The 25847-nt window shown below is 48.9% G+C and overlaps 1 protein-coding gene across 1 annotated transcript in view; it reads right to left on the bottom strand.

Moving 5' to 3' along the window:
• Positions 1–819: 819 nt before the first annotated feature.
• Positions 820–25847, bottom strand: part of LOC113834908 (Krueppel-like factor 13) — a 48610-nt gene continuing 23582 nt past the window's right edge. The window contains exon 2 of the mRNA XM_027408066.2: positions 820–6299. Coding sequence (XP_027263867.1) covers positions 6010–6299 — 290 coding nt within the window. The 3' untranslated portion in view covers positions 820–6009. The remainder of the gene's footprint in view (positions 6300–25847) is intronic.

The following is a 25847-nucleotide window of genomic DNA, read 5'->3' as shown; positions in this document are numbered from 1 at the left end:
AGCAGAGGCAGTCACTCACCTGACCCTCATCCAGGAGCAACCATGGACAATTGAAGATCACAGGGAACTTGGCCTCTGGTGTTGACAAACATCAATTCTTTTTCCTCTTCCCATGCAGTGATCAACCACATAACTTCTGTGGCTAGAAACAGGCATTTTCTATAACCTGAGGCAAAGGGTGGCTGCATCTGGGGAGTGTGAAGGCTTATGGAGCATTATAGTTTGAGGTGGAAACACCTTCCAGGTGTCCCTGTGGAGAAGACATGCTCCCTAGGGTGGTAATACTGGTAGACGGAGAGCCTAAGTCTTTAGATCATGATGATGTGCCTAGCAAGGGCACAGTGGGAACTGAGCTCCCTCTCTTCTTCCACCTCATGGAGAGGTGAATGTTCGTGCTCCGCCACTCCCTCTTGATATGACTCTGCCTCACCACAGCCTTATAGCAAAGGAGCCAACTGGCTAAAGCAGACACTGTGAAACCATGAGCCAAAAGACCCCTTCCTCTTTGGGTTGATTATCCTATTTGTTATAGTGACAACTAACAAAAAGGATGCTAGAGGAAGCATAGGACCCTCTGGGGACCGTGTCCTTTCTGCTGGCTTTGAGGAAGAATGAGAGAAAGTTAGTGAACTCAAATGTCCCCAACACCCAAAAGAGAACCTGCGGTCCCCACAGGTCTTGTGCAAAGCCCCAGATGAGGTTCTGCCCCTCAAGTCAGTGGCTGGAGTTTCTCCAGATTTTCAGATTTTAACTTCTGTCTCCCCCTCCCAGAGCCTCTGTGGACCACACCCCTCAAGTGAGTCACCTAGGCAAATAAAATAATGAATCATAAATTTTATTTCAAAATGTAAACGTCACTAAACATGCATACATGTTAAAACAATAAAATTTACAATTTCATTAATTTTTTTCTTTTGCATAGGACATTACAATATAGAATCTATGCCTTACAAAATACATAACAAAGTTTTATCCGAGCAAGCCAAGGCCAGATTGGGAACTGTACAACTGTAATACTTCACTGTAGTGATCCAGGAAAGACGGAACATGGCCTTTGGAAGCATGTTGGGAACTAGGGTTTTCTTAAAAAAAAAAAAAAAAAAAAAAAAAGTTCCTATAGAAAAGAAAAATCTGGAACTTGATGGAAATGGCCTTGGACCCTTGGATTTTGCCTTGGGGTTTTGGCAAAGGATTCCACATAAGTTCCACTGATGGCTTTGGATGGGAAGCAGTCACCTGGGCCTAGCCAACAAAACCAGAAATGGGGATTTCCAGTCACCAGGAGCTCTGACCCCACAATGCATAGTGGCTCAACAAGGAGCCTCATATTACTGTCCATGGGGTCCCCTGCACTAGGCATCCCGGCCTCTTCAGTGTGCAATGGGGACCAGAGAGATCCTTCTACTCAACACCAAGGTAGTCCTCATAACTCAGGTATGACACTGGAGCAGATGACCAGACAGTGTCTGAGTCACGTGAGAAGTGGCCCTAGCTAATCTTGGGGAAGGGATATTCCCAAGTCTAGGCTCTCGGTTCTGAGAAGGGCAGCCTGGCCCACAGACTGACCTGGCTAATGAGCACAGGCAGCCACACCCATAGTAGGTGCTCCAGGGAAACAGCAGGGAGAAACCCGCCCTCATGCCTGACCTGTTTCCTGCCCACCCCCAGGGATGTGGGGGAGCTGTCTTCTTTGCCATCCTATTTGTTTCTAAATAAAAGTAGTGAAGTTTTAAAGCTGTGTGAGATTTGGGGGTGGGAGTGAGGGTGGGGGAGCTGGGCTGGATAGTTCCAAGGCAAGTCCACTAACCCTGTAGGGGGTCAACAGAAACCAGGCAAGCCTCCTTTTCCAGGTGGACTGGGGCCTCCAGGCCAGTTCTGCTCCTTTCACTGGAGGTCAGTTGACCAGCAAGAGGAAGGACCTCTCCCTCAGCAGTGCTCAGGCCTGTATCAGTAGTTAGCTGGATTGAGTATCCATGTTTGGGTACAAAATTCTCTGGAATGTGTCCAGGACAAACCTTTCGAAGACTCAGAATCAGGAAAATTAGTCATAGGACCTGGCTCTCTCTAGTGCCATCCTAATTTCAAAAACAAGTTGAGTCCACATCTGGATTTTCACTTTCAAAGATACGGCCACCAGGACTCACATATGGAAACTTTGGACAGCAAAAAAAATGTGGGTGACCCACAAAGCATTTCTTACTGATCGCAACATGGCTATTCATAAACCTTCCGGCACTCTCTGACCGATGACCTTTTGTGAAGTGTGTGTGTGTGTGTGTGTGTGTGTGTGTGTGTGTGTGTGTGTGTGTTGGGGGGGGGGAGGCAATCAGTAACACCTGTCAGAAGTCAAACTAGGTAGCCTTGTAAACAAAGCCACAACCAGGAGCTGAGCGGCCAAGCTAGTGCTCAGACTTGTCTTACATGGATGGTGACCCTGCTTGGTGGAGAGCCCAGAGAAGCCTCTAGGAAATGCTGTGACCCTGTACACATTGTAGGTAGCACCTGCTTCTGGCAAGAAATGGCCAGCCTCCTGGACAGTGAGGCCGGGAGGCAGAAGTCTTGAAAGGTAACCCTTCTGTTCCGCCACATTTCTCTTGGGACCACAGAATGTCGCCTTCCCTCTTCTCATCTAAACCACTCTTCACCAGGGTCACCAGGGTACAGGTTTTTGCACCAGGAAGCTGCACTCTGGTGAACCCTGAGGCTGTCCCAATGCTGGCCTCAGAATGAAGTTGGGATGGGAGGGGCTAGAGGTGGAGACCTTGTACCCCAGGTCCTGTAGGTAGGGGACACAGCAGGACATAGGTAGGGCACCTCCAGGACCACACTCCCATCAAGGGCATCATTATCCATCCCGACATAGCACCCATCAAGAGAGAACCGAGGGCCCTCTGTAGAAAGGGCTGTTTTCTGTATGGCTGTAGGATTCAGTAGGCATCTGGGGAACAGACAGTGACCCCCTAATATGGCTGATGCAAAGAGGGACTTTCTCATTTGGGACATGAGCTAAACTCCAGCCCCCTGATGGCTGAAGTCCAGAATTCTTTTAGACACTGCTATAGGGAACTCTCCCTTCACTCAGGCACTTTCATTGTGGGATCTCTGCCTCCTGTCCCTAAAAAAAAAAAAAAAAAAAAAAAAAAACCAAAAAATTGACTTTGCAGTATTATTTCTGGGCACCCTATGGGTTCCTCAGTCAAACTGAAACCAGACAATATGGCCATAACCACAAAAACTCAAAAGACCCCGCAACAGACCCAGGCTGGGAAGACTGCATCTTAGAAGGTATCCCTTGTTTATGACGAGATGGGAACCTAATGAAAACCCACTGGAAATGAGTCTAGTCATGTTCCTCCCTTCCTCCCACCCCTTGATGAGATGAACTGAAGCCCCAGATGACATGGGGGGGGTCTATGAGGGGTGCCTTGGCCCCAAGCTGAAGGACCACACCCTGCCATTAAAGGAGAACCACTTTGGGAATGAAGACACGTTCATTTGCCAAAAATAGCCAACGCCTGCATATTTCTGTTTTAAGGCAACGTTACCCTTCCATCCATCAGACGGAACAGCCCTGGGTCATTCAGAGGAAAAATTAAATTAAGTGCTCTTTGGAAACAGCCTACGCCCGCTTTCCCTCCCCCACCCCACCCCCACCCCGATCTACAACAAACCAGCTCTTTCTTTTATTCCAAGATGACGGGCTTAGAGTCCTTTTTACCCTTCCTAAGTGCAGACAGTGGCGGGGTTAGAAAGTCTCCTCCTGTGACTGTGTGGGTAGATCACAAGGAGACACTCGGCTCTTTCCAAGGAGAGACCTTGGCTGGCCTTTGGGGCACACTGCTGCCTCTCTCTCTTGTCTTCAGAACCATGGATGTAGGTGCACCAAAGGACTTTGGAATAAAATTCCTGAATCTGGAATGTGAATTCCTGAGACATGAAATGTGTTCAGAGTGTGGCTTTCTCTGCCTCACACAAATGACTTTGGGAGGGACTACACTTTGGAACTCAGCATGAAGATAGCCACACCCCAAGCACCCAGGGTTCCCTTCAGTCAAGGTCCCAACCGACCGCATACTCCAATCTCTTCCCCAGATGAAATGCAAGCACAGCGGTCACCAGCTTTGCACTGGACCAAGGCAGGGACCATCCCCACCCACCATGCCTGCTTTCGGCAGCGACAATGCCACAGCCCAACTCAGCACCTACTGTGCTACCAAAAGCCACCGTACGCCATTAGCCTCTCAAAGCTGACACAGGTAGTTAGAAAGTGGTGCCCCAGATCCACATGGTAACCACATGACAACAGTCAGAAACTGCAGACATGGCTGGGCATGGTCTCTGGGTTTCTCCTGTGCTGCACCCCTACACTGTGTGCGGGCTGGGGTGGAGGCAGAATGGCCACAACCAAGGCACTCTGGGCCCAGGAAGCCCATCTATTGGCCCTCCGGGTCACAAGGGCTGATCCTCCACATCAAAATGAAGAGAGGTCTCGGTAAGATAACCCAAGTCCATCCCAAACCCACCCACCCAATACATACACTCGAACACACACACGGCGCACACATACACACATACACATATATATCCAGTCCCGGGGCCTTATGTTCCTAGGCCCCATTTCTTGGGAGAAGGGGAGGAAATGCCTGGGTCTCTGCAGGGTGGGAGTAGATGGACACCCCAAGGATCTGCAGAAGAGCAACCAGAACACCGTCTTGCTGATGAGGCCCGGAGCCTGAAGCCAATGCAGCCCAGGTCTGGGCTCCAGGAGAAACGGGACAGGCCTGGCTTCTACTCCTGCTCCCTACCAGCAGCTCCCTCCCCGGCCCTGCTCTGCAGATTGGGTGTGGTTTGGGTCCTCCCAGGCAGGGAAAGCGGGGAGTGCAACAGTGTGGAACTGTGGGTTTTCTAAGTCTGCACTCAGAGTTCTGAGAAGGTGATACCCACAACTTTCATGTGGTGTCCCCCAGAGAAGCCGAATCCTTGTTTCTCCAGCATCATCTCCTATGCTGCCTGCTGTGCTGCTTGCTCTCCGGAAGTTCCAACTTTCAACGCCTTTGCCACCAGCAGTCTCTGTGGGATGTGTGAGAGATGCAGGACCACACATACAGACTGAAGAGGCAGAGGGGCCATGATGGCCCGGCTTCACACAGATGTGCCTCCATGGTGGCCCAGGGCAGGAGAGCTTGGGGAACTGGATGAAACAACACCAAGTTTGAGGGGAAGCGGGTTCAGCACAGTGTGCCCAGGGCACCATTTCCCAATCTGATAACATGGTGTGATGGTGAAGGGTCCCAGGTGCCTTCTGTAGAGCAGGCAGGCCCCAGGCCGCCTCCCTGGGTTGTTGGCAGCAATGGTGTGCCAATCCAGGCAGGTTTGCATCTGGCCTCCATTTTTTTGAGGATTTCTGGAGGCAGAAAGCCAGACAGGGAGGCAGGACCACCCTTAGAAGGCTGATGTCCTTCTCCACAGTTCCACAGGCAAGTGTTCCCACAGTCTGTCATGGCTTACCACATCCCTGTGAGGTGGCCAGTCCCTCAGACCCACCTGTGCTCGAAGCCAGGCCAAGCGGCAGAGGATGGCCACTGAGCGGTAAGCAGGAAAAGGGCACAGGACTTTGGGGGGGTCTGCTGCAAAAGCACAATGTCAGTGGCCACATCTGTGCCCAGCTGGCCTATTCTGCCCCAGTGTGATCCCCAACCTCACTGAAAATCCAGAGTGCAAATCTATGTACAGAGTAAGGCGGCAGAAAGGCGTGCCCTCACTGACCTCGTGGACCGCGTCCATCCCTGAGAAAGGGGGAGGGGGATTTCAACACCACTGAATCTCAACTTCGTGGATAGCTCTATTGTGCAATTTGTGGGTCATGTATATTTTTTTTTGAAAAAACAAATTTTTTTTTTGTTAAAAATTGACACCTGAGGTGAAGTGTTTTGCTGTGGACTTCTCAAGTTCGCTCAGCTTTCCTATTTACCAAGGGGGCAAGGCGCGGTCCGGGGCGCGGGTGGGTGCTCAGGGCGAGCTGGCGGGGCTGATGGTGGGGCTGCTGGCATCCGAGCGGCTGTAGTCGCTGAGAGAGCCGGTCCGCGAGCCCCCGCCGCGCCGCTGCAGCATGCCCGGGTGGAAGTTGGCGTGGCGACGCGCGTGCTTCGTCAGGTGGTCGCTCCGCATGAAGCGCTTCTCGCAGATGGGGCAGCTGAACTTCTTCTCACCCGTGTGCGTGCGATAGTGCCGCGCCAGCTCGTCCGAGCGCGCGAACTTCTTGTTGCACTCCTGCCAGCTGCAGGCGAAGGGCCTCTCACCTGTGGGAGACAGGAGCAAAGGTTAAGTCTTGGCCACGCCTCACCATCTAGCCAGGCCACTGCCTCTCGCCACCCACAAGGCCCATTTTCCCATCCTGTGACAAGCTCTCAGCGCACACCTGAGATGCAAGCAGATGACAGGGCTGAGGAAGAAACGGGCAACATGGCCGACTCTGGCAGTTAAGCTCAGAAAAGGGAAAGCATGCCATCAACACTCCCAGGCAGCGACTGTGGTGTTTAGCTCTGGGAGGTGAGTCGGAAGGGAGTGCAGGCTCCAAGGGATACTCTTCTCCATCTTGTCTAGTCTGTCCACCTGCCGCCCCTGCTGTAGCAGGGGTCCTCAGACAGGCCAGGCATGCAGGACTTCAAATGGCTCCTGAAGATTCAAGCAGGGTGACTACAAAGGTGATGGCTCAGAACAGCCCAGGAGGGGCCTAGGCAGGTGTGGAGAAGGCGGACCACAGTGAAACTCAGGGATAGTGTTGATTCATTCATTATGGACCCCAATCTACTCCATGTTCAGATCAAAGGACAAGCTAGCATTTACCCAAACTCTTAACCACACATGCGTGTAAGAAAGAAAAAAAGAAGATAAAGACCAGCTGCTCTGGGAAAAGCAGTAGCTGCTACCCCAGAATGAAGGCTTGCTGGTACTGGGGAAGCCTCACAGCTACCTTTCCCCTATTTTCTTGCCCTACAGAGGGTCTAAAAGATTTCCAGCCCTTGAAGTTGGCCCACCTAAGTCCGGCAAAGAAAATTCACAAGGCCCATCCATTCATCCATCTTAGATAGAAACAGACACTTGGGGCCACCTGACAGCCAACAAAAGGAAATCACCAGCATGACAGACAAGGAAAGAGCAACAAAGCCACCAACTCAGGAGGAAAAACAGAGGAGCCAAGAAACAAAAGAATATTAACCTAAAATTTCTAATTAGTATTCTCAACAGAATCTGAGATATAATGGGATGCACAGAGCAAACCAAATGCCATAAAAAGCAAGTTCAGAGAACAACAACAACAACAACAACAAAAAAAGCATTGAGAAATTAAAAATATTCTTGATTAAATAATAATTCCAAAATGCTAGAAACAGGGCTGGAGAGATGGCTCAGTGGATAAGAACACTTGACTGTTCTTCCAGAGGTCCTGAGTTCAATTCCCAGCAACCACATGGTGGCTCACAACCATCTGTTATGAGATCTGGTGCCCTCTTCTGGTGTGCAGATATATGTGGAAGCAGAATGTTGTATACATAATAAATAAAATCTTTTAAAAAAAAAAGCTAGAAATATACTCAAAGAACTATGCTGAAAAACAAAACAAAAAACAATCCTAGAAAATATGTGAATGTCGAAGCGTTCCATCTCTCTAGTGCTGTTGAAGACGTGGCCTTATGTGGCATATTTGTTTTCCTCATCAATTTTCACATTAGGGAAAGAAGCAAGCAACCTGGGGGGGGGGGGTGGCCATGAGTGGCTGCTCTTACTTTTGGTTCTATGTTTCAGGACTGTTCTGTGAGAACATCCCTACTACCTTTTCCTGAAACTTTTGTTTTTAACAGACAGTAGGGAATTAAAGTTGAAAGCTCCAGGAATCAGTACAGGAGCTTTTATTTAAGAAGAGGTACAGACTGGCAAAATAGGAAACAAAAAATGAATACAGGAAACTGCTAAGTGGAAACTAAGACAATCTGTTGTCAGTGTGCATGGTGAAGGCAGGAGGAGAATAACAGGGGAGCACACTGGGAAAATCAGGCAGAAGTGTGAGCGAGAGTAAGTGCACAAAAACATCCCTTAATTACAACAGTGAGTAAAAAAATGAAATCTCAACACTTAAGTGGTATTCCAGAAACAAACGTCAGGCTGTTCACACCAGAACAGGACACTGTTGGACATGCTGCAGGGCAGAGAAGGGGAAGTTTACATCTCACATACTACATCAAGAAAAGACAGAGACAGAGAGAGGAAACCACGAAACCAGGAGTCAAGGTTGAGGCAGAGGCTTGGGGAGGCAGGGCCCCAAGGCCCACGGGAGTAACCCTAGGAAGAAGGAACTCTGGGCAGAGAGTATGATGGAGATATTAGATAAACTTGAGGACACGGGGAAGGCACATTCCTTTTTTTTTTTTTTAAGGTGACTACGAATTCTAGGAAATATAGGAGCAATTTGGACGCAAGACAACAATGATGAGATTAAAAGCAGATGGTGCAACCAGTGAAGAGCTCAAGGGCCCTGGCTGCTTTTCATATTAAAATTACTTCTCTTTCCCAGCAACCCCATGAAAAAGGTAGAAGTAAATGTAAGGCCTCACAGGTCAATGAAACTTTATCGCACCAGTCACAGAAAGCCTGTGCTAGATTTCAACACTGTGCAATCAGTGTCATAGACAAATCCCACCGACCCATCAGAAAACGTGGCTCTCAAGGAAAGGTGGAAAGATACATGGCCGAATTAAAATAATATAATAATTGAAATTATACACTCATCAACTCAGGAGGAGGTGGGTAGGAGTGAGGCAGAATCTTAAATTTAATAGCATGAAAAACAACAGATTAATTTGAAAAACTAAGAAACAAATATATATTATGTATACATTATATAACACACACATACATAATATTCTTTTTTTTTCTCAGTACCCATCAGGACAACTAAAATCTGATCAGGGGCACAGTGCTGAATTGAACACAGTTTTATTATAAGCTTTTCTGTGTTGGGACTTGCAAGACTGAGCAGGTAAAGGTGTTTGCCTGATCAAGCCTGATGACCTGAGTTCCATCCTCAGGACCCACACAGTGGAGGAACAGAACCAATTCCCAAAACTCATCTTCTGGTCTTTACATGTGTGTCACGCCATCCGCATGTACCATCACACCCCAATTTTAAAAAAATGTTTAAATACAATTTAAAAAAATATCTAACACAACCACGGTCAAAGAAGTGGTAATGTTGAATTGGTTGGAGTGGGGGGTTAGTAAAAAATGTCACATGCTGATTCTATTCCTGGACATTCACAGGACCTTGGGAAGGTCTGGCGTCACATGTGTTATGCCTAACCCGCTCCCCATTATACTGATGGTATGACACTAGATAAGCTCTGGGCTGCTTAAAGTGGGATGAGCAATGCAAAAATACAGTCAACCCCTAACTCCCAGAATCTGTGAGGTAACCTAACTTGGAGAGAGAGAGAGAAAAAAAAAAAAGGTCTTTGTATATATAATTAGGGTAAAAGTCTTGAGATGAAGCCACAAGTTACAAGAGGGAAATAACAGGGAGATGGCATGAAGAGACATCTATAAGCGCTGAGTTGCCAACCCTATCAAGGGAAGTGAGGAGAGAAGCAAGAGCGACGCTCCCTTGGAGCCTCCAGAAAGAACCACCCCTGCCAGCATCTTGCTCTTAGGTTTCTGGTTTCGTTCAGGAAATCTGAAAAGTAAATTTCGGCTGCTTTTAGCTATCCACTTTGTGGTCGAGAGTTTCAGCAGCTATGGGAAACAAATACGTATTCCTGTTCTCACAGTGGGACCCACATGGTGATGCTACAGGCTGTATTCCACCAGCTCTGGTACCAGGCCTGGCATGTTCCAAAATGTCTATTCTTATTTGCTATCCCCATCCACTGCATCTTCTTAGATTGGAGTGAGAGTGGGGTGGGGTGGGAGCTGGGTTCAGGGTGGAGACAGAAGCCAGTGCATTCAGATTCAGTTGGTTTCCTAACAGCCCTGGATCCTTGTCCTTTTCAGGATCTTTCTGTTTGCATCCCTGGGATCATATGAAATGGGTACTATTACAGATAGGCTACGTAATGTCAGGGCTGCAGATAAGAGCAGCATCAGAAGAGACAGGTTTCTCACTGGGAGGAAAGTGGATACATGCTCAAGGAAGGACCCTCAGGACATGGTCCTAGTCCCAAGAGATGTCGGCCTCCCACCTGCTAGAGAGCCTCCTCCATAGCCTATTAAAAAAAAAAAAAGTCTACAGACAGAAGTTACAGGAGCTCAGGCTTCATGCCCACCACTGCCACTGATCATATCCAAGGCTGCCAAGGAGACAGACAGGCATTAGTATGTACAATGGAGGATGGATGGATTGGGGGGTGGCACACACACAACAATGCATACGGTAGGGTATATCCCTTGTACTTTCTCTGTGAGCTCTATGAAGAGCTTCGTGTGTGTGTGTGTGTGTGTGTGTGTGTGTGTGTGTGTGTGTGTGTATGAGTGTGATGGCCCCTGATACTGTATTAGAAAACACACAACACAAAACAAAACCCAAGCACACACTCCAGTGGCTGTCCAGAGGAGTGAGGCCATCAATCATCACATAGCCTCTGGAATTTTCCACTGCTGTCTAGGAAGAGCAAAGGTATATTGTCACTATAGTCAACAGTTCTATCTCGTGGTGCCATGAAAGGGCCTCGGGTGCCTACAGGTACCCTCCAACACCTTTCTAAAGGGCTATTCTGGAGACTGGCCTCAGGGTGGAGTGGCTGGACTGAAATTATCACAGGACACACCACACGGGCAAGCTCAGCACCACAGCTGGTGACACTACCTCCCACCACAATAAAGAGAGTGGGATGGGCCACGCAACATGTGTACAACGCAACAGGATAAGGTGTAGTCAGCTCAAAAGAAGACACTGGGCCTCTCAAGGAGGTAGCTGCATCAGAGAAGGCAGGTCCCTATAGAAAGCTGGTCTTTCTGAAGAATCCACGGCCCTTGAGATCCCTTTCTCAGAGGATAATAGAGACCAGGGGACAGGGTGGTGTATGACCAATACAGGTGCCTGGGGAGGTGACTGGAGGCACAGGGCAAGATGGGAATCAGGCTTTGTGAAGGGACACTGGGTGGGAGGAAGGGGACTGGCTGCTGAATTTGAGGCACTGTGACGGGTGGGCCGGGAAAGGGAAGGAAGGTGAATCACTGTAGGGGGCTGGGCCAGGGCTAGGCTGTCACAGGGCTGGGGAAGTGCCTGTGCAGGCACAAGAGCCAGAAGCTAGAGACCAAGTTAAAGTCCCAGAGGCGGCTGCGGGAATAGGGACCCTGTATACAGGGTGCTGGGGCTTAAGCCTTGTGGGGGGCTTCAGAATGAAGCTGGAGGCGTGGGGGTGCAGTGCGTCCTAGGGACTTATCGGGAGGTGGGACTGGCCAGGGGCACTTGGCTCACCAGAACCACGGTTACATAAATGTTCCTTGGCGCCGCCGCGAGGCCGCTAGTAGCAGCAAGCAGCGCATGGCGCAGGCTGAGCGTGATTGCCTCATCTTATCAGGGAACACAAAGTCCCACACGCTCTTGCCCAAGCCGCAGGCCTGGGCGGGAACAGAGTGTTCTCTGTGAGGCTGGCCGGAGGAGGGGGAAGTAGGAGAGGCTGAGCCTCTCCTCCCGACAAAGCCCTCACTGCGATACTGCGATTGGGCACGCACTGTCCCGCAGCAGATGCGCACAAAAGCTTCTCAAGCGCTCCAGCTCAGAGTCTGAGCTCAGCCCTGGGCCGCTACTGCTGGATCCTCCAGCCCAAAGGGCATGCTCCCACTACCTAGCACCACTCAGTCCTCCCCACCAGCTGAGTGGGCGTCTCCAGGTTCCAGCAGCACCTGTACAAACCACAATGCCTTTCTGCTCTGTCAGACCTCTCAGGAGTGTTTTAAAGACACTTTTCTGATGCCCCACCCCCCACCCTATGTGTGCTGGAGAGGGGACAGAGCAACCTCCTGCTTGATCTTGGTTTAGCTTTGCTGCCCAAGCCCCAGCATCCAATTGGAAGCCTACCTTGCTCTCTTGTTGAGGGAGAAGGGAGGGCCTGGGATGATGCCCCTCTGATCAGGAGACCCTGCAAAAGCAGATCATGGACCTTATGCTAACTAATCCCAGATTACATGTCCTCTGTAGGCACAAGGAATCTGTGGGTGTTAGGGAGGCAGGGCAGAATAATCAGAAGCCTTTAAAGAGATCCTACGCTTCACAGACTCCCAGTCTTGGCTAGTCCATACCAGAGTGGGCTGTCATTCATCAGTAAATAGCTTTGATCTGTGGTCACTGGCTAGGGGCCACTCTTAGCCTTAACCTCAAGAATGCCTTGAGGGTAGTCTTCCCTCCAGGAAGGCCTGCTTGTCCTCCTAGCAAAGCTCACCAGACAGCTAAATATTGGGGATGATCAACTGGAGACCTCCAAGAAAATTCAGGTACACGGCCTCTCTGGGCCTCCGACTGGTGGGTGGACTTTCCGAATTCCTTAAGGGTACCATTTGGTTGCTAGTGGCCAAGACAGCTAATCTGCAGATGGCTTGTCTCCCTCACCCACAGAACAGGTGAGAAATATACACCCCAAGGAGGAGAGCTGGCTAGTAGCAGAGCCACAGTCACAGCTGGACTTAGTCTGCATCAGGAGAGATGCATGCAGCAAGGAAACACTCTTCCCTGTCCCCATACTGCTGCTGATGACTTGAGTTGTCATCTTACCTTTCTCAGTCCCTGTGATGGGTATGTGAGAGAACTGGAGGACACCTGCCTGCTGCACAGTAGTGCCTCTCTCACCTGTGGACCAAGGGGCCTCAGGGAGGTGGGTGGCATACAACAGAGGGAGGAACCGCTGGCTACGGATACTGCTCTAGCCCCTGGCCCTACCTCATGGCACTCAGGCCTGCTGTAGCTGTTGCAAGAACCAATGCCATTGACTGAATCATATTCCTACACTTGATCTTAGCCAAGAGGCTGAAAAGCAGTGAATACCCACACACACAGACACACCCACACATGCACAAGAGGTGCAGGCGAGCACACACACGCCCACCATCGGATGCAGGAAGGGAAACTGTTACTCAACCTCAGACTCCATCTTGGACCGATACGCGTCTTGACAATTTCTGAAATGGATGCAAGGACATTTCTTAAAGTTGGCATTTTAGTTGTCATAATATGGTCTGGGATAACGTGCTACTAAAATTCGTATGGAAAATAAAATCAGAAAAGCTTTGCAAAGGAACCACCGTGTTTGAAGATACAGCTGTGGCATCTGGAGTGGGTCAGGAGGTCAGAGCTAGACTCAGAGAGGCAACTCCATCAGAAGTACCAAGAGGTACTAAAAACAATTAGGGTCTGTAAGGATTAGCACCACACTTCATATACTATGCTAGAATCAATTCTATGTGGCGCCAATATGTCACGTGGCCTTCCATAAACATACACAGCTTTTACATACTGGTTCAAGTTTCAAAAATTAAAAGAAAGCCCAAGCTGTCAAAGAGGTGAATGTGAAAGATGAAACCATGAATGTTCTATGAGCAAACTGTTTATAGCACTTGGGCATAAGTTCTTTATCTAAATCAAAGCCCAGAAGCCATGGAAGTAAAGACTGATAACGGGGCCACACAGAACTTCGTGGCCAGAGTCACTCTAAACAAAAGTAAAAGGTAAATGACAAACAGGAAAAAGTATACACGAAGCTCACCATCTTCAATATTGAGTTCATGGAAACTGGAAGAAAAAAAACATGAAAACCAGGCAGAAGCAATTCATAAGGAGGGCACAGTGGCTCTCTCAAACAACCCCAAACACCCCTACACCAGGATTTTAAGGCAAAGGATTCTACTAAAATATACTTTTTATTTACCAGATGGTCAGGCTACAGGGCCACAGCCACTCTGCCCCCTCTGCTTACAGAAAAACAACTGTGAGAAGCTCCTTTTGGGGTGACTGGCAACATTGGCAAGATTATAAATGTGGTGGCTGAGACTGCAGCTTGGTGTTAGCCATCATGTACAAGGTGCTGGGCCAGCCCCCCCACACACACACACAGTTGCATTTTAAAACACTGCATACCCTCTAAACCTTTTGGTGCCTAGCCTACAAAAATACCTGCACACTTAGAAAATGGGATTCACACCTGACTGATCGGCAGAGCTGAAGTCAGAAATGAGTAGTAAACTATGGAGGGCGTGTACCAGAGAATAACATGAATAAGTTGGTGTTCTTTGTGGACTGCTAGACACAGGCTACCAAGTCTCACAGCCTAGTGAGGAAAATGAGGCATGAAACATTTGGATAAACAGTATGGAGTTGTGCAAGCACCTTCCTTCTGTGCAGAAGCAAGAACAGGTTCTCTTGTGCAGGTAGAGGACTGGGAAGGCTGCAAAACTACTTAAGCCAAGCCCCGCCCCCTGCATCCCTCACAAAAAAAAATCCGTATAGTAAACTAGAAAATGATGCCAGTCATGAGGCCAGCAAGATGGTGCAGCAGGTAAGAGCACTTGCTGTTTCAGCCTGACAACATGAATTAGATTCTCAAAAACACACAGTGGAAAGAGAACAGGCTAGTGTAGGTATGGAAGAAAATGGCCCCCAAAGGGAGTGGCAGTAAATATTAGGAGATGTAATCTTGTTGGGGTGGGTGTGGTCTTGTTGGAGGAAGTGTGTCACTATGGAGGCGGGCTTTGGGTTCTTATATGCTCAAGATACTGTCTAGTATTTTAGTCTACTTCCTCTTGCCTTCTGATCAAGATACAGCCATCACCATGTCTGCCCGCAGGACACCATGCTTCTGAAACTGTAAGCTGTCACTTCAATTAAATGTTTTCCTTTACAAGTGTTGCCATGGTCACGGTGTTTCTTCACAGCAATAGACACCCTAATGCAAAGCTCCCAAAAGCTGTCCTGTCTTCCATGTGTGACCAGCAGCATGCACACACCACCATGCATACATACATATACAATATACAATAATAAATAAAAATTCAAAAATAGAAAATGCTGTCCATGGTTCATGTCTACTTAAAAACTAGACATTAGGGCTAGTGGCACAGCTCAGTGGTGGAACACTTGTCTAGCACACACAGGGTCCCAAGTTGCATTTCCAGCACAACAAAAAATAAGAATAAAAATTAGACTTTAAAATACCTTTCAGTTGGACATGGTACCTCATGTCTATAATTCCAGCACTTTGGCGATGGAGGCTGAGACTGCCCTGAGTTGGAGGCCAGCCTAGGCTACTTAGTGATTCTAGGCCAGCTTGTGCTAATGTAAAATACTGTATCAGTAATAGTAATTTATTTGCACATTCCTGGCCAAGCCCCGACTCAGCTTCAGCTGTATTCTATTCTGTACAACAACTTGGCCCTCACCAGCTCTCTCTATTTTTAGTTATGTATATGTTTATATCTGTGTCTAAGTGGGTGTCATTTTGGAGGCCAAGTCCTACCTGCAGCCCTAACACACACACCCAACATCAAGGCAGGAGAGTTGGTCTCTCAGTAGCGGCTGGAGTGGTGGGCACCAGGGACACAGCAGACTTCTGGGAAAGAGTTTACTTTTGGACCACAATGAAAAAGGGCAAAGAGAGAGGGCAGCAGGCACAAGGGAGGAAGTCTGAGTACTTCCTCTGGTACGGTGGGTTGGGTTGTGATGTTCTAGGGTAGCACTGGTTATCAGCAGCCTGTGGAGACTCCCAGAGAATCAATCCCTCAACACAGACAAGCCCCCTGGGTGCCTCCTCGTTGTGCCCAGCCATCAGGGGCATGCATGCACACTGATCTTCTCAGGTAGTACATGTTAGTGGTAGGAGCCATCCAGACTGAGCCAGCTTCAACTTCACATTATGCCAGTTTACTGGCCTCTACCACCCAACACCTCAAAGTGTGGAAGCCATCTCAGATGAGGAGTCAATGCCCCATAGAGCTGGGCCTCAAAGCCTAGATTTTTGCCTAGAAAGGAATTTGCATATCCTTCCTCACCACAACAGTGCTGCCAGGAACTGCTATGGACTGCTGCCTGCACACCCATATGGCAGGTGAAAGGAATGAAACAGAAGAAACCAGTGTGTCATCTGACCCACAAATGGGTTGATCACAGGTCAGGCTGTGAGGCACCTAGCCCCCAGCCTCACCAGATCCCACCCTTAGAACCCTGACACTGCAGGCTCTGCAGAGGAAGGCTGGCAGCTCCTTCAGAATCAGGCTATAGTGGTTGGCCAATTCCTGATCACAGTCAGCCTGCAAGCTAGGGGCAGCACCCCTGCAGAACAAGCCCAGGAGACAGCTGGCAAACACCGATGCTCTTGCTGCAGCAGACAACACCTAGCCTGTAGAGGGGTCAGCTTCCCCAACCCCAAGGCCCTATCTGTGCAAGGGGAGCTTTCAATCAGGTGCCCACTCCAAGCAGCAGACTGTCTGAGGGAGCCTGAGAGTGACTACCTCAAGAGTCCTGAACCTCCTACCTGGACTTCCCCCAGTGGCACAGAGGTTCTAATTAACTGGGGGGAGGGGAGGGGATTCCATGAAATTACCAGCAGGGCATAACAAAACAATTCACGCAGAGCTGACTTCTTAAAGCAAACACATCAGAACTGTCACTTTCACTGTGGGTCTGAACTATCTAGTTTTGTATTTTTAAAAGGAAAAGGGGGAACGGTGACCTGTCTTTTCTAAGAACAGCTGCAGAGTGGTGGGAATTCCTGCTTCACCCCTCCAGGCCCACCAGGCCCACCAGGAAATCTCACTGGCCCACTGACCCAACAGATGCTGCCAGTTACTGGCAATTTATACCCAGCATTTTCTGGGAAAACCATTGTGTTCAAAGGTCTAGTGTGAAAACGGGCTTTCCTGCAAAGTTCCCTTAGCCGTAGGTATAGTGCCTCAGTTTGCCTGCAGCTGCCCAGAACTCTGCACGGGCAGCCATCCAGAAGACAAAGCCATACTCATTCCGGCCCCAGCCCTGCCCACAGCTTCCATGCAGCCCCATCTTCCCTGAATCCTGTTCTGCCCTCCACCCTACTTCCTATGCCCTCTGCTATCCTTGCCTGAGCAGGACCCCAAGGGAGCTGATCCAAGAGATCCCACCCAGGAAGGAGGGCCAGGGCTACACTTTTCAACACCCAGGATTAGAAAGACCTTTCCCACTGGAGCTTTGCAAGGGTTTCCACCACCCAGTTCTACCTGGGTCTGCTGGTGCCAAGGGAGGTTTGATGACGACAGGACAACTCCCTGAGCAGGAACACTGTCCTATCCCTCTTCAGCAGGACTCCTGCTGTGGGTGGAGCTCAGTGGCATGGAGGTTCATCTGGAGGAGGGTTAGATGTGGGTGTGGGTGTGGAAGCACATGGAACCGCCTAATGTTCTCACAGACAGGAGGCTCACACACAGCAGACTACATGCTTGGATGCAGGCAAACTGCATACTCTGCAGAGCCATGAGCACAGGAAAGAAGAAACATGGAGCATCCGGGGAAGAGAAGGTGTGTGACTGCCCTTTCTCAAAGTCATGTCTTCAACTGAACTGGTTCAGACAATCATAGAAAGATTTAACAAAGAATACACAAAGCTGTATGCATATATCGACGCCCCCCCAACACACGAAATCTCCAGCTTACAGTCAGGGCTGCTTCCACCAAACCAGCACCCCCACCCTGACAAGGAAGCAGCACTAATTTGCACACATTGGTATACTTGCCTGGAGAGGTCAAAAGGACCACATGCCAGACATTTCATAATGGTGTTTTCTCTCCTTTTACTAAGGGTTACAAAACACATTTGAAAATTTCCGTTTCCAGGGTCGCCTATAAAACAGCAACCACCACAGTCAGGCCTTCCCCTGCACAGGAGCCCTCCCCTTGTTACTGTTGGAGGTACAATACAAGGAGGTAAATATCCACTCTAGAAGCTTTCAGATGTGGAAACACTACATCAAAGGTCTTCCAGGTGCTCGAGGCCATGAGGGAGTGAGATGAACCCAAAGAACAGACCTTTCTATTTCTTTCCTCCCAGTTCTTAGGTCTCACCACTGCTTTCCAATGGGACAACAGTATGTCTTCCTGGTTCATCTTCCTCAAGACTACAGAGAGCAGCACGGGGTCCTGCTTTCCTCCACCATCCTGAACGAAAGGACCATGTCCCATTTCAGAAGCAGGATCAACAGTCTAGTCTCTCTCTGGGTATGCCATGAGGACTGCTGCACACTGCCACTGCACTCAGAGGCTGACAACCCAGGAATGACATGCTTCCTACCTGTCTCAGAGTTTCCAAGATACCCACAAAAGACAGGACCTACACTTAATTATCTGACAACCATTCTTCATTTGAAGATAATCTAAAGAAAAGGCAACTTAGCTGGACATGGTAATACTCAGTAGGCAGAGGCAGGAGAACCTCTGTGAGTTCGAGGCCAGACTGGTCTACAATTGGGTTCCAGGATTGTTACATAGAGAAACCCTGTCTTGGGGTGGGGTGGGGCAACTTGTAACAGTCCATCATATTTAAAGAACTCTGAAGTCTCAACAATAAGTATCCAATTTCAACAAAGAAGGAAGAATCTGAGTGTGACACTAAAGAGGGTGACCAACAGCTGGAGTGCTCATGTCTTCCCACCTTACACGATACAAAGGAAAACAAGGAGAAGACAGCACTGCGATGAGTGAGAAGCAGCCACCATGGATGGTCAGTCACGGATTCTTTCAAATTTCCACAGCCTTATATGCAACATCCTAACCCCACTCATGGGCCTTCACCAAGGTGAACCAAAAGTAGGCTCCACACTAAGACCTGAACACGGACCTTAAAACAGCTATTCACAATCATCACAAATGGAAACAGGCCCTTTCTACAGATGGAGAAACAAATTTTGTGTCCACACAATGGAATATTATTCAACAGTTAACAAAGAAGCTATTGACTCACAACAAAATGGATAAATTATGAATGCATTTTGCTAAGTTGAAGAAGCCAAACATAAAAGGCTGCACTTCACATGGCTCTATTTATATTTCATTCTGCAAGACAAATCTATAGGCAGAAAGCCCATCAGGGATAGGGGGACTGGAGACGGGTTAACTACCATAAAGGGACACGCAGGACAATTTCCACAGTCATACTGGGACAGGAGATAGAGACTGCATTTGTCAGTTCTCACAGAACTAGGTAGTGGGGGAGGGACCTAAGTAGAGTCTGAATTTCAACCCAGCACCGTAACAAAAACAAAAACAAAAAACAGCCCAGCACTTGGAACTGTACTTACAAACAAGGCACTTCAGTCTACACAAATAAACACCAACCAGGAAGTTGGGGAATCCCAGGCTGGAACTCACATTGAGTCACATGCCTTTGTGGAGGGTGGGACAGCAGCTGACCTGAGTTACTGGGAACACAGTGTTGTGACTGGAAAAGCACAGGCAAAAGGACCTGCACTGCTGTCAGCAAATCATCTCAACTAAGCACTCTCTAACGACCAACACCTGCCTCCCAGGTGCACTGGGGTGTACACAGATGAGGGCATTGCTGGGAGGGGTTGGGGGGCAGTAAGGGGCAGTCCAGTCCTATGAGCTGCCCCAAGAAAGACCTGTATGTGGATTCTTGGTTAGGGCAGTGTGCAAATGCAGAGACAAGAGAGAAATGGTGTGCTTCACTAATGTGTTAAACACACACACACACACACACGTACGTCTCTCTCTCTCTCTCTCTCTCTCTCTCTCTCTCTCTCTCTCTCTCTCTCTCTCTCTCTCTCTCTCTCCTTCCCTCCTAGCTCTACCCACTGAGTGGCATAGCAGCAGCCACACCCCAGTCACAAGGAGCACACCCAGATCCTGGACTCTGATACCATTCTGCAGTGAGAGGAAACAGGGTCCTTTGGATTTGATTTGAGGGCTGGGACAGGAAAAGTACATGAGCACGAGCATCATGTAATGCCAAAAAGTCAGGAAACAGACAAAAACTCAAAACGAAGGGGTATGTCAAAAGGACACAGGAACAGGTCTGAAAGAGTCCCTTGGCCAGGGCAAGGACATTTGAGTAACAACATAAATAGCACTAAATTCACATGAACTGCATTGCACCCTCTATGGGCCTGGGGTGAAGAGGACTCTTCCTTTCTGTTGTATTTACCTCCAAAAGCTACACACCCAATCCAACCACAAGAGAAAGACCAAACGGTTACAGGCTGAGGAACAGTCTATAGAACACTTAGCCCGTGAAGAGTCACTATCTTTGTTTCTGTGTCAAACAAAGTAGCCCAGCAAAACAACAAAAGGAAGCATTGATTTGGGGCTCACAGTTTAAGGGGATAACACTCATCACGGCCAGAACATGGACAGCTGGTCACACTGCATTCTCCAGCAGCAGAGAGAGATGAATGAAGGAGCTTGTCTGCTTTTTATACAGTCTGGGACCCCACATCATATCATCCATACTCCTTCTCACACCCAGAGATGTGTCTGTCTCCTGGGTGATTCAAAATCTAGTCGGGTTGACAACGAAAACACCATAGCCAGCATCCCTGGAAACTTTCCCCTGACGGTTGCTGCACTGATGAGCTCACAGCAGCTAAGGTAACCTAACCTGCACTCAGCATTTCAGCATGGGCTGACCCCTAGCTGACAATCTACTGGCACCTAATGGCTTCTCATGGGGGGGGGGGTAGTCGTTTTTCTTAGGGTTGTGGCCACTGGTAAATCATCTGTGCTCTGCTGGGTGAATGGCTGCATAGGTACAAAGGCAGCACTATTTGGATTGGTTGAGTTCTTTTTAAAAATAACTAAGAGAGGGAGAAAGACAAACTGAAGGGGTATGGGGAAATAAGAGAAATGAGTTGGGGTAGATAATCAATCAAGATACACAGTATACATATTGTTGGAACTTCAGCATTATGCTGACCTGGCCCTCTGACAATGGGCAAGACATGCATAGTGGTGTGGCCCTGTCATCGTTATGTCACTCGTTATGGGGCTGGTAAGGACTCAGTACGCATGTGCAAGTTTCCCCTTTAAAGCAAGCACCTCCAAGTGTTCTCTCTCTCCTTTTGCCTCCTCCTCTCTTGCCTTTCGACCCTCCCTTCATAGCTCTCTCTCGACTCCCCTCCCCCTCCCCACCTCTTAATGAATCTCTTGGTTCATGTTCCACTGGGCCTGTAACTTCCATCGCACAGTAATTTAAACAAAAGAACAATACATGTATGAAACTGTTGAAGAGTAAAAATAATTATTTTCTTAAGATGCCAAAGCTGGGCATGATGGTAGTGCAAGCCTTTAATCCCAGCATCTGGGAGACAGAAGCAGGTGGATCTCTGTGAGTTCAAGGCCAGTCCAGGCTATATAGCAAATTCCAGATAGCTGGGGCGATATATAGTGTCCATGTCTCACAACAAACAACCAAAAACCAAAACCATGAAAAACAAGTAAAATCTCAGGTGCCTGGATTAATCCAAGGAGATATGACAACTATTGTCCAGTTAATGAACTACAGGTGATGCCCCTTGCCATCTGTGATCATGACAACAATGGCTATGTGGATTTACTAGTGTGTGACAAGACAATACTGCTGAGATGGTGCAAATGACTAAATCAGATTCAACCTACAGAAAAAGATAAAGACACAGTGAAACTAAGTTCTTGGGTTCCTCAAGTATGTCACGAGAGCTCCACAGCGGTCACTTTTGTCAGGATTTCCCACCTGGAAGGTGAGTGCATAGGAACCACCCAGCAATGTGTTGGCAACAGATATCTACTGGCCCAACAACCGTCCTCTGAAGGCCTGACCAGTGGGAGAGGCAATGCCCAAGGAAGCCTGTTCCTTTCACACTCCCTTACACCCAGGCCTGGCTTTGTGAACTGCTTTTGATCAAGCAACTCGGGGTGTGTTTCTTTAAAAATATAAAATGAAGAGCACTATCCCTCCACTATCCCTTTCTTCATGCCTGGGTTATGTTTCAATGCTACTAATATCATAGGCGCAGGTGTCATTGTGTACCATGAACACAATGTGACAATGGCCCAAATCTGAATGCTAAAAATTACTTCAGAGAAAAGAGGGAGTGAGCCAGGCCCTCCTGTAGCTACTACACCAGGCCTGGATTGTCACAGGACCTGGAACCAGAGGAAAGGGAAGCTGGGACCTCAGGACCAATAGAAGAGTACCAATTCATGCAAGTCCTCTGACAACCAAAGTCATGACAACCCCCCAGTAAATAAATAAATAGTTTGTTCATCATCTCTTTTCTAGTTCTTAGCTCCCCCTAGGCTTCCCATGCTAGACCTAAGGCCAAACGGAACTCAGGGTAAAGCTGAAAGCTTAGCTGTAGACACTGACCTGACTACCTTCTGATTTCCACTGACACCAAATCAGTTGACAGGGCAAAAGATAAACGGCAAGGGTAACACTTAGAAACTGGACCCTAGACCACAGAGGCAGTGAAAGGGGGTTCTCCTTACCCTGTACAATGTACCCCACCCAGGATCTCAGGAACCTCTGGTGGGTGTGGCGGTAAGTGCAAACACAGGGTCCCTCTCCTCATGGATGGCTGCCTGACCTTCCCATACCCACTAGGGTAGAGACTAGCTGATGGCAGGCTCCTGACAGGGACCCTTCTGGCTCATAGGCTGGATGTGACCACCCTAGTGGTCCCATCCCAACTGGTTCTGAACCCCCAGGCAGGGCACGAGACTCCTCCTTGAGGCAAAGCCCTGAAGGAAATAGCCTAACAGACCACCACCATCAGAGCAGCAGCACCAGACACCAGAGATGGGCAGAGAAGGCAGCCAAAGGGCGGTGGAGAGCAGGAAAAGGCACAACAGAAGAATGTAGTGAGAAGCACAGTCTCAAGTTAACATTACAACCCTGAGACAAGACAGGGCATGGTGGCAGCAGAAACAGAAGAGGAGCTGCACCTAAAGCAAGGGCCCCAGAAACCCAAGGTAGAAAACTATGATAACAACAAGAAGAAAATGGGTCGGAAATGAAAACCCTCCAAGTACAGTTAGAAGGGAATGCTGAAGAAACTAGAGAAAACAGCAAAGGGGACAAGTGGATAAGGAGAGGAAAGAGACAAAAACATAAAGGCCAGCCCAATAGTTCCTGACAATGGAACCCCCACCTTCACCCCAAGGCTGGTCAGATGCCACCCTTCAGATATCACACAGGGGTGCCAATGCAGGAAAGCCTACAGCGGGCATGCTCACAAAATCTATACCTCTAGAATAAATGTAGCCTGTAGGGGTATGCATCACCCAGATGCAGAGCAAGCAAGCAGCCACCCTCCAGGAGCCACACTGTACAGCCAAACCCACAGGAGCACAGGTCCAGGACAGCATCTGGAAAACCAATGGCATAGAGAAAACCATGCCAAAGATTGATTTTAAGGGAGGAAAAGGGGGGCGTGTGGTGCATGGGTCCCCTGCCCCTCTCATCCAGTCACCTACCAGAGGATCCTATTACCATCCAGAAGGAACAAAGGTGCCATGGGTGGGTGGTAGGGAGCCACATATTCATATGCCATCAATGGTAAGGCATAAGATAAAGCCTATGAGGCAGACTCCTTCTGGAAAGCAAACTCCAAAGGAAATGGCCATGAAACTGGCAGTGCTGCCTTGTGGAAGGAACAGTGGGAGGGGCAATGAGAGACCCATGTATTATAATAAAATGGGCACAATAACCTGCCACTTAAGCTGTATCACACTCACCAAATTTTTGATTTTTTCAAAAAAAAAAAAAAAAAAAGGTGCACACCTTTAATCCCAGCACTCAGGAGGCAGAGGCAGGCAGATCTCTGTGAGTTCAAGGCCAGCCTGGTCTCCAGAGTAAGTGCCAGGATAGGCTCCAAAGCTACACAGAGAAACCCTGTCTTGAAAAACCAAAAAAAAAAAAGGGGGTTTCTCGTTTCTCTGTATTCTTTTGGAGCCTGTCCTGGAACTCACTCGATATACCAGGCTGACCTTGAACGTACAGTGATCTGCCTGCCTCTGCCTCCCGAATGCTGGGATTGAAGGAGTGAGCCACCAACACCTGGCACTCACCAAATTTTTTAAGTGGTTTTTTAAAATCCCACTGCAAAGTGGGATGGGTTTAACGCTCAGCATCCTAGCTGGTCCTTGGAGACAGCCGGCCCTTTGGTCTCCTACGGTATGTTCAGGCAAAACTCTTCCCCTGCTCTGGGAGAGGCAAGGGGCCATCCTGAAGCACTGGGCCTCTCCCTGCTGCCCACAATTGCTTCACAACACTCTTGGCGTCGAAACATTGGAGCAGCCCAGCCCAGCACTGGTGGCAGGCTGCTGCTCTTTCTTACTCACAGCTGGTTAGAACTTGAGGCTGAGAATCAGTGCTCTGTGTGTGTGTGGGGGGGGGGGGTGCGCGCGTGCGCGCGCGCGCTTAACTTAACTTCTTTTCCAATGCTGGGGCCCATTGTGTGCAAACAGCACACACTCCACCACAGGGCTGCACTTCAACTCTACAGTTTTCCAGGTGGCTCCAACTTTGAGGTGAGGGGGAGCAGGTTTTGGGTGTCTTCAGGCATCACATGGTGCTATCCTGCATCAATGTAACAGACACTGGATTTTCATGTAAAAAAATGGCTGACATTTAAATATTTAGGGTAAAGTAATGGAGTGTCCCAGATTTCTTTCAAAACAACTGGGAGGGTGGTGCCTGTAGGATGTTCTTCAACACAGAAGTTTAGCAATCCCAAGCAGTAAGCCCAACATACTCGTACTTCCTTCCTGCCTGGATGTTTCTCTCCCCCCAGGCCTGCTCCAGGGCTTTTGGTTGGGTCAGTTGTTCTACTGCCTGTCCCCTGCCCCTGGGTGGGTGCCACTGTCTCCCTACTAGGGTCTTAAGTGCTTTCCATGGCTGGGAAGGCAGTGCTGTACAAGGTCTAATGTTGCACTTGGCAAACACAGGGCATGCTTGGGTCCTCCAGTCTGAGGCATCTTTTGGGACTGGCTGCATCCAAGTACTACATCTGACCCCAGACTATAACTTGGGTGCTGTAGTCAGCAATTCTCAGTGGGTGAGGCAGGGCTGTGGGGGTGTACCATTTTCCTAGCTTCAGCCTGGTTTTGATTTGAAAGGAGAAAGGAATAGAAACAGGAGTCCTCTTGTGCTCAAAGCCTGGGAGCAACTTGGGGTACAGGAACTGGGGCTTAGTGCAGGGCCTAAGGCTAGGGCCCTGGGCTTGTGCCTACAGACAACCCCTCCTCCAAAGCCAGGCACCAAGAGCTGCCTCACATAGGCTGATAGATAGCACACTGTGGGAACGCTGGCCACAACCCCTGCAGCCCCCCTTCCCAGAAGCTATTCTTGGTCTGTGTCTCCCTTTGGGGGAGGATAAGGGTGGAAATGATCAGAAGCTAAAGTTAGCAAACTGCAAACAATTGAGGCCAGGATTCTGAGGTCAGCTGAGGACAACAGTTTGTTCTGTGGCCCTGAGGTGGTTTAGCAATAAAGGGAACTGAAAATGAAAACAGATCTGGAAGCAGCCCAAACCGTGTTGGGACCAGGCATGCTGAGGTCGGCCCCAGGTGGGCCAGGCCAGATGGTAGAGCAAAGGCCCCTCCCATGGTACCCCACTTTGCAAGATCTTCTATATCCCAGCAGACACACTCAAGAGCACCTAAAACACTGGCTACAGAGAGCTTAGGACACCCCTACCCCTGCCGGCCCTAAGCTAGTTGAGACTTTTTTGTTGGGTGGCCAGCACCGTAGCTGTAAAACCTACAGTAACTGCACCTTACAACCAGGGTGGCAAGTCTCTGTTCTGGACCTGTTGGTCATTTTCCTTTTGATTTGAAACTGCCTTGG

Source organism: Cricetulus griseus, chromosome 3 (assembly GCF_003668045.3).
Source record: "Cricetulus griseus strain 17A/GY chromosome 3, alternate assembly CriGri-PICRH-1.0, whole genome shotgun sequence".
Taxonomy (NCBI): domain Eukaryota; kingdom Metazoa; phylum Chordata; class Mammalia; order Rodentia; family Cricetidae; genus Cricetulus; species Cricetulus griseus.
Note: the sequence above shows the minus strand (reverse complement) of the source record. Positions and strands in the feature narration are given on the sequence as shown.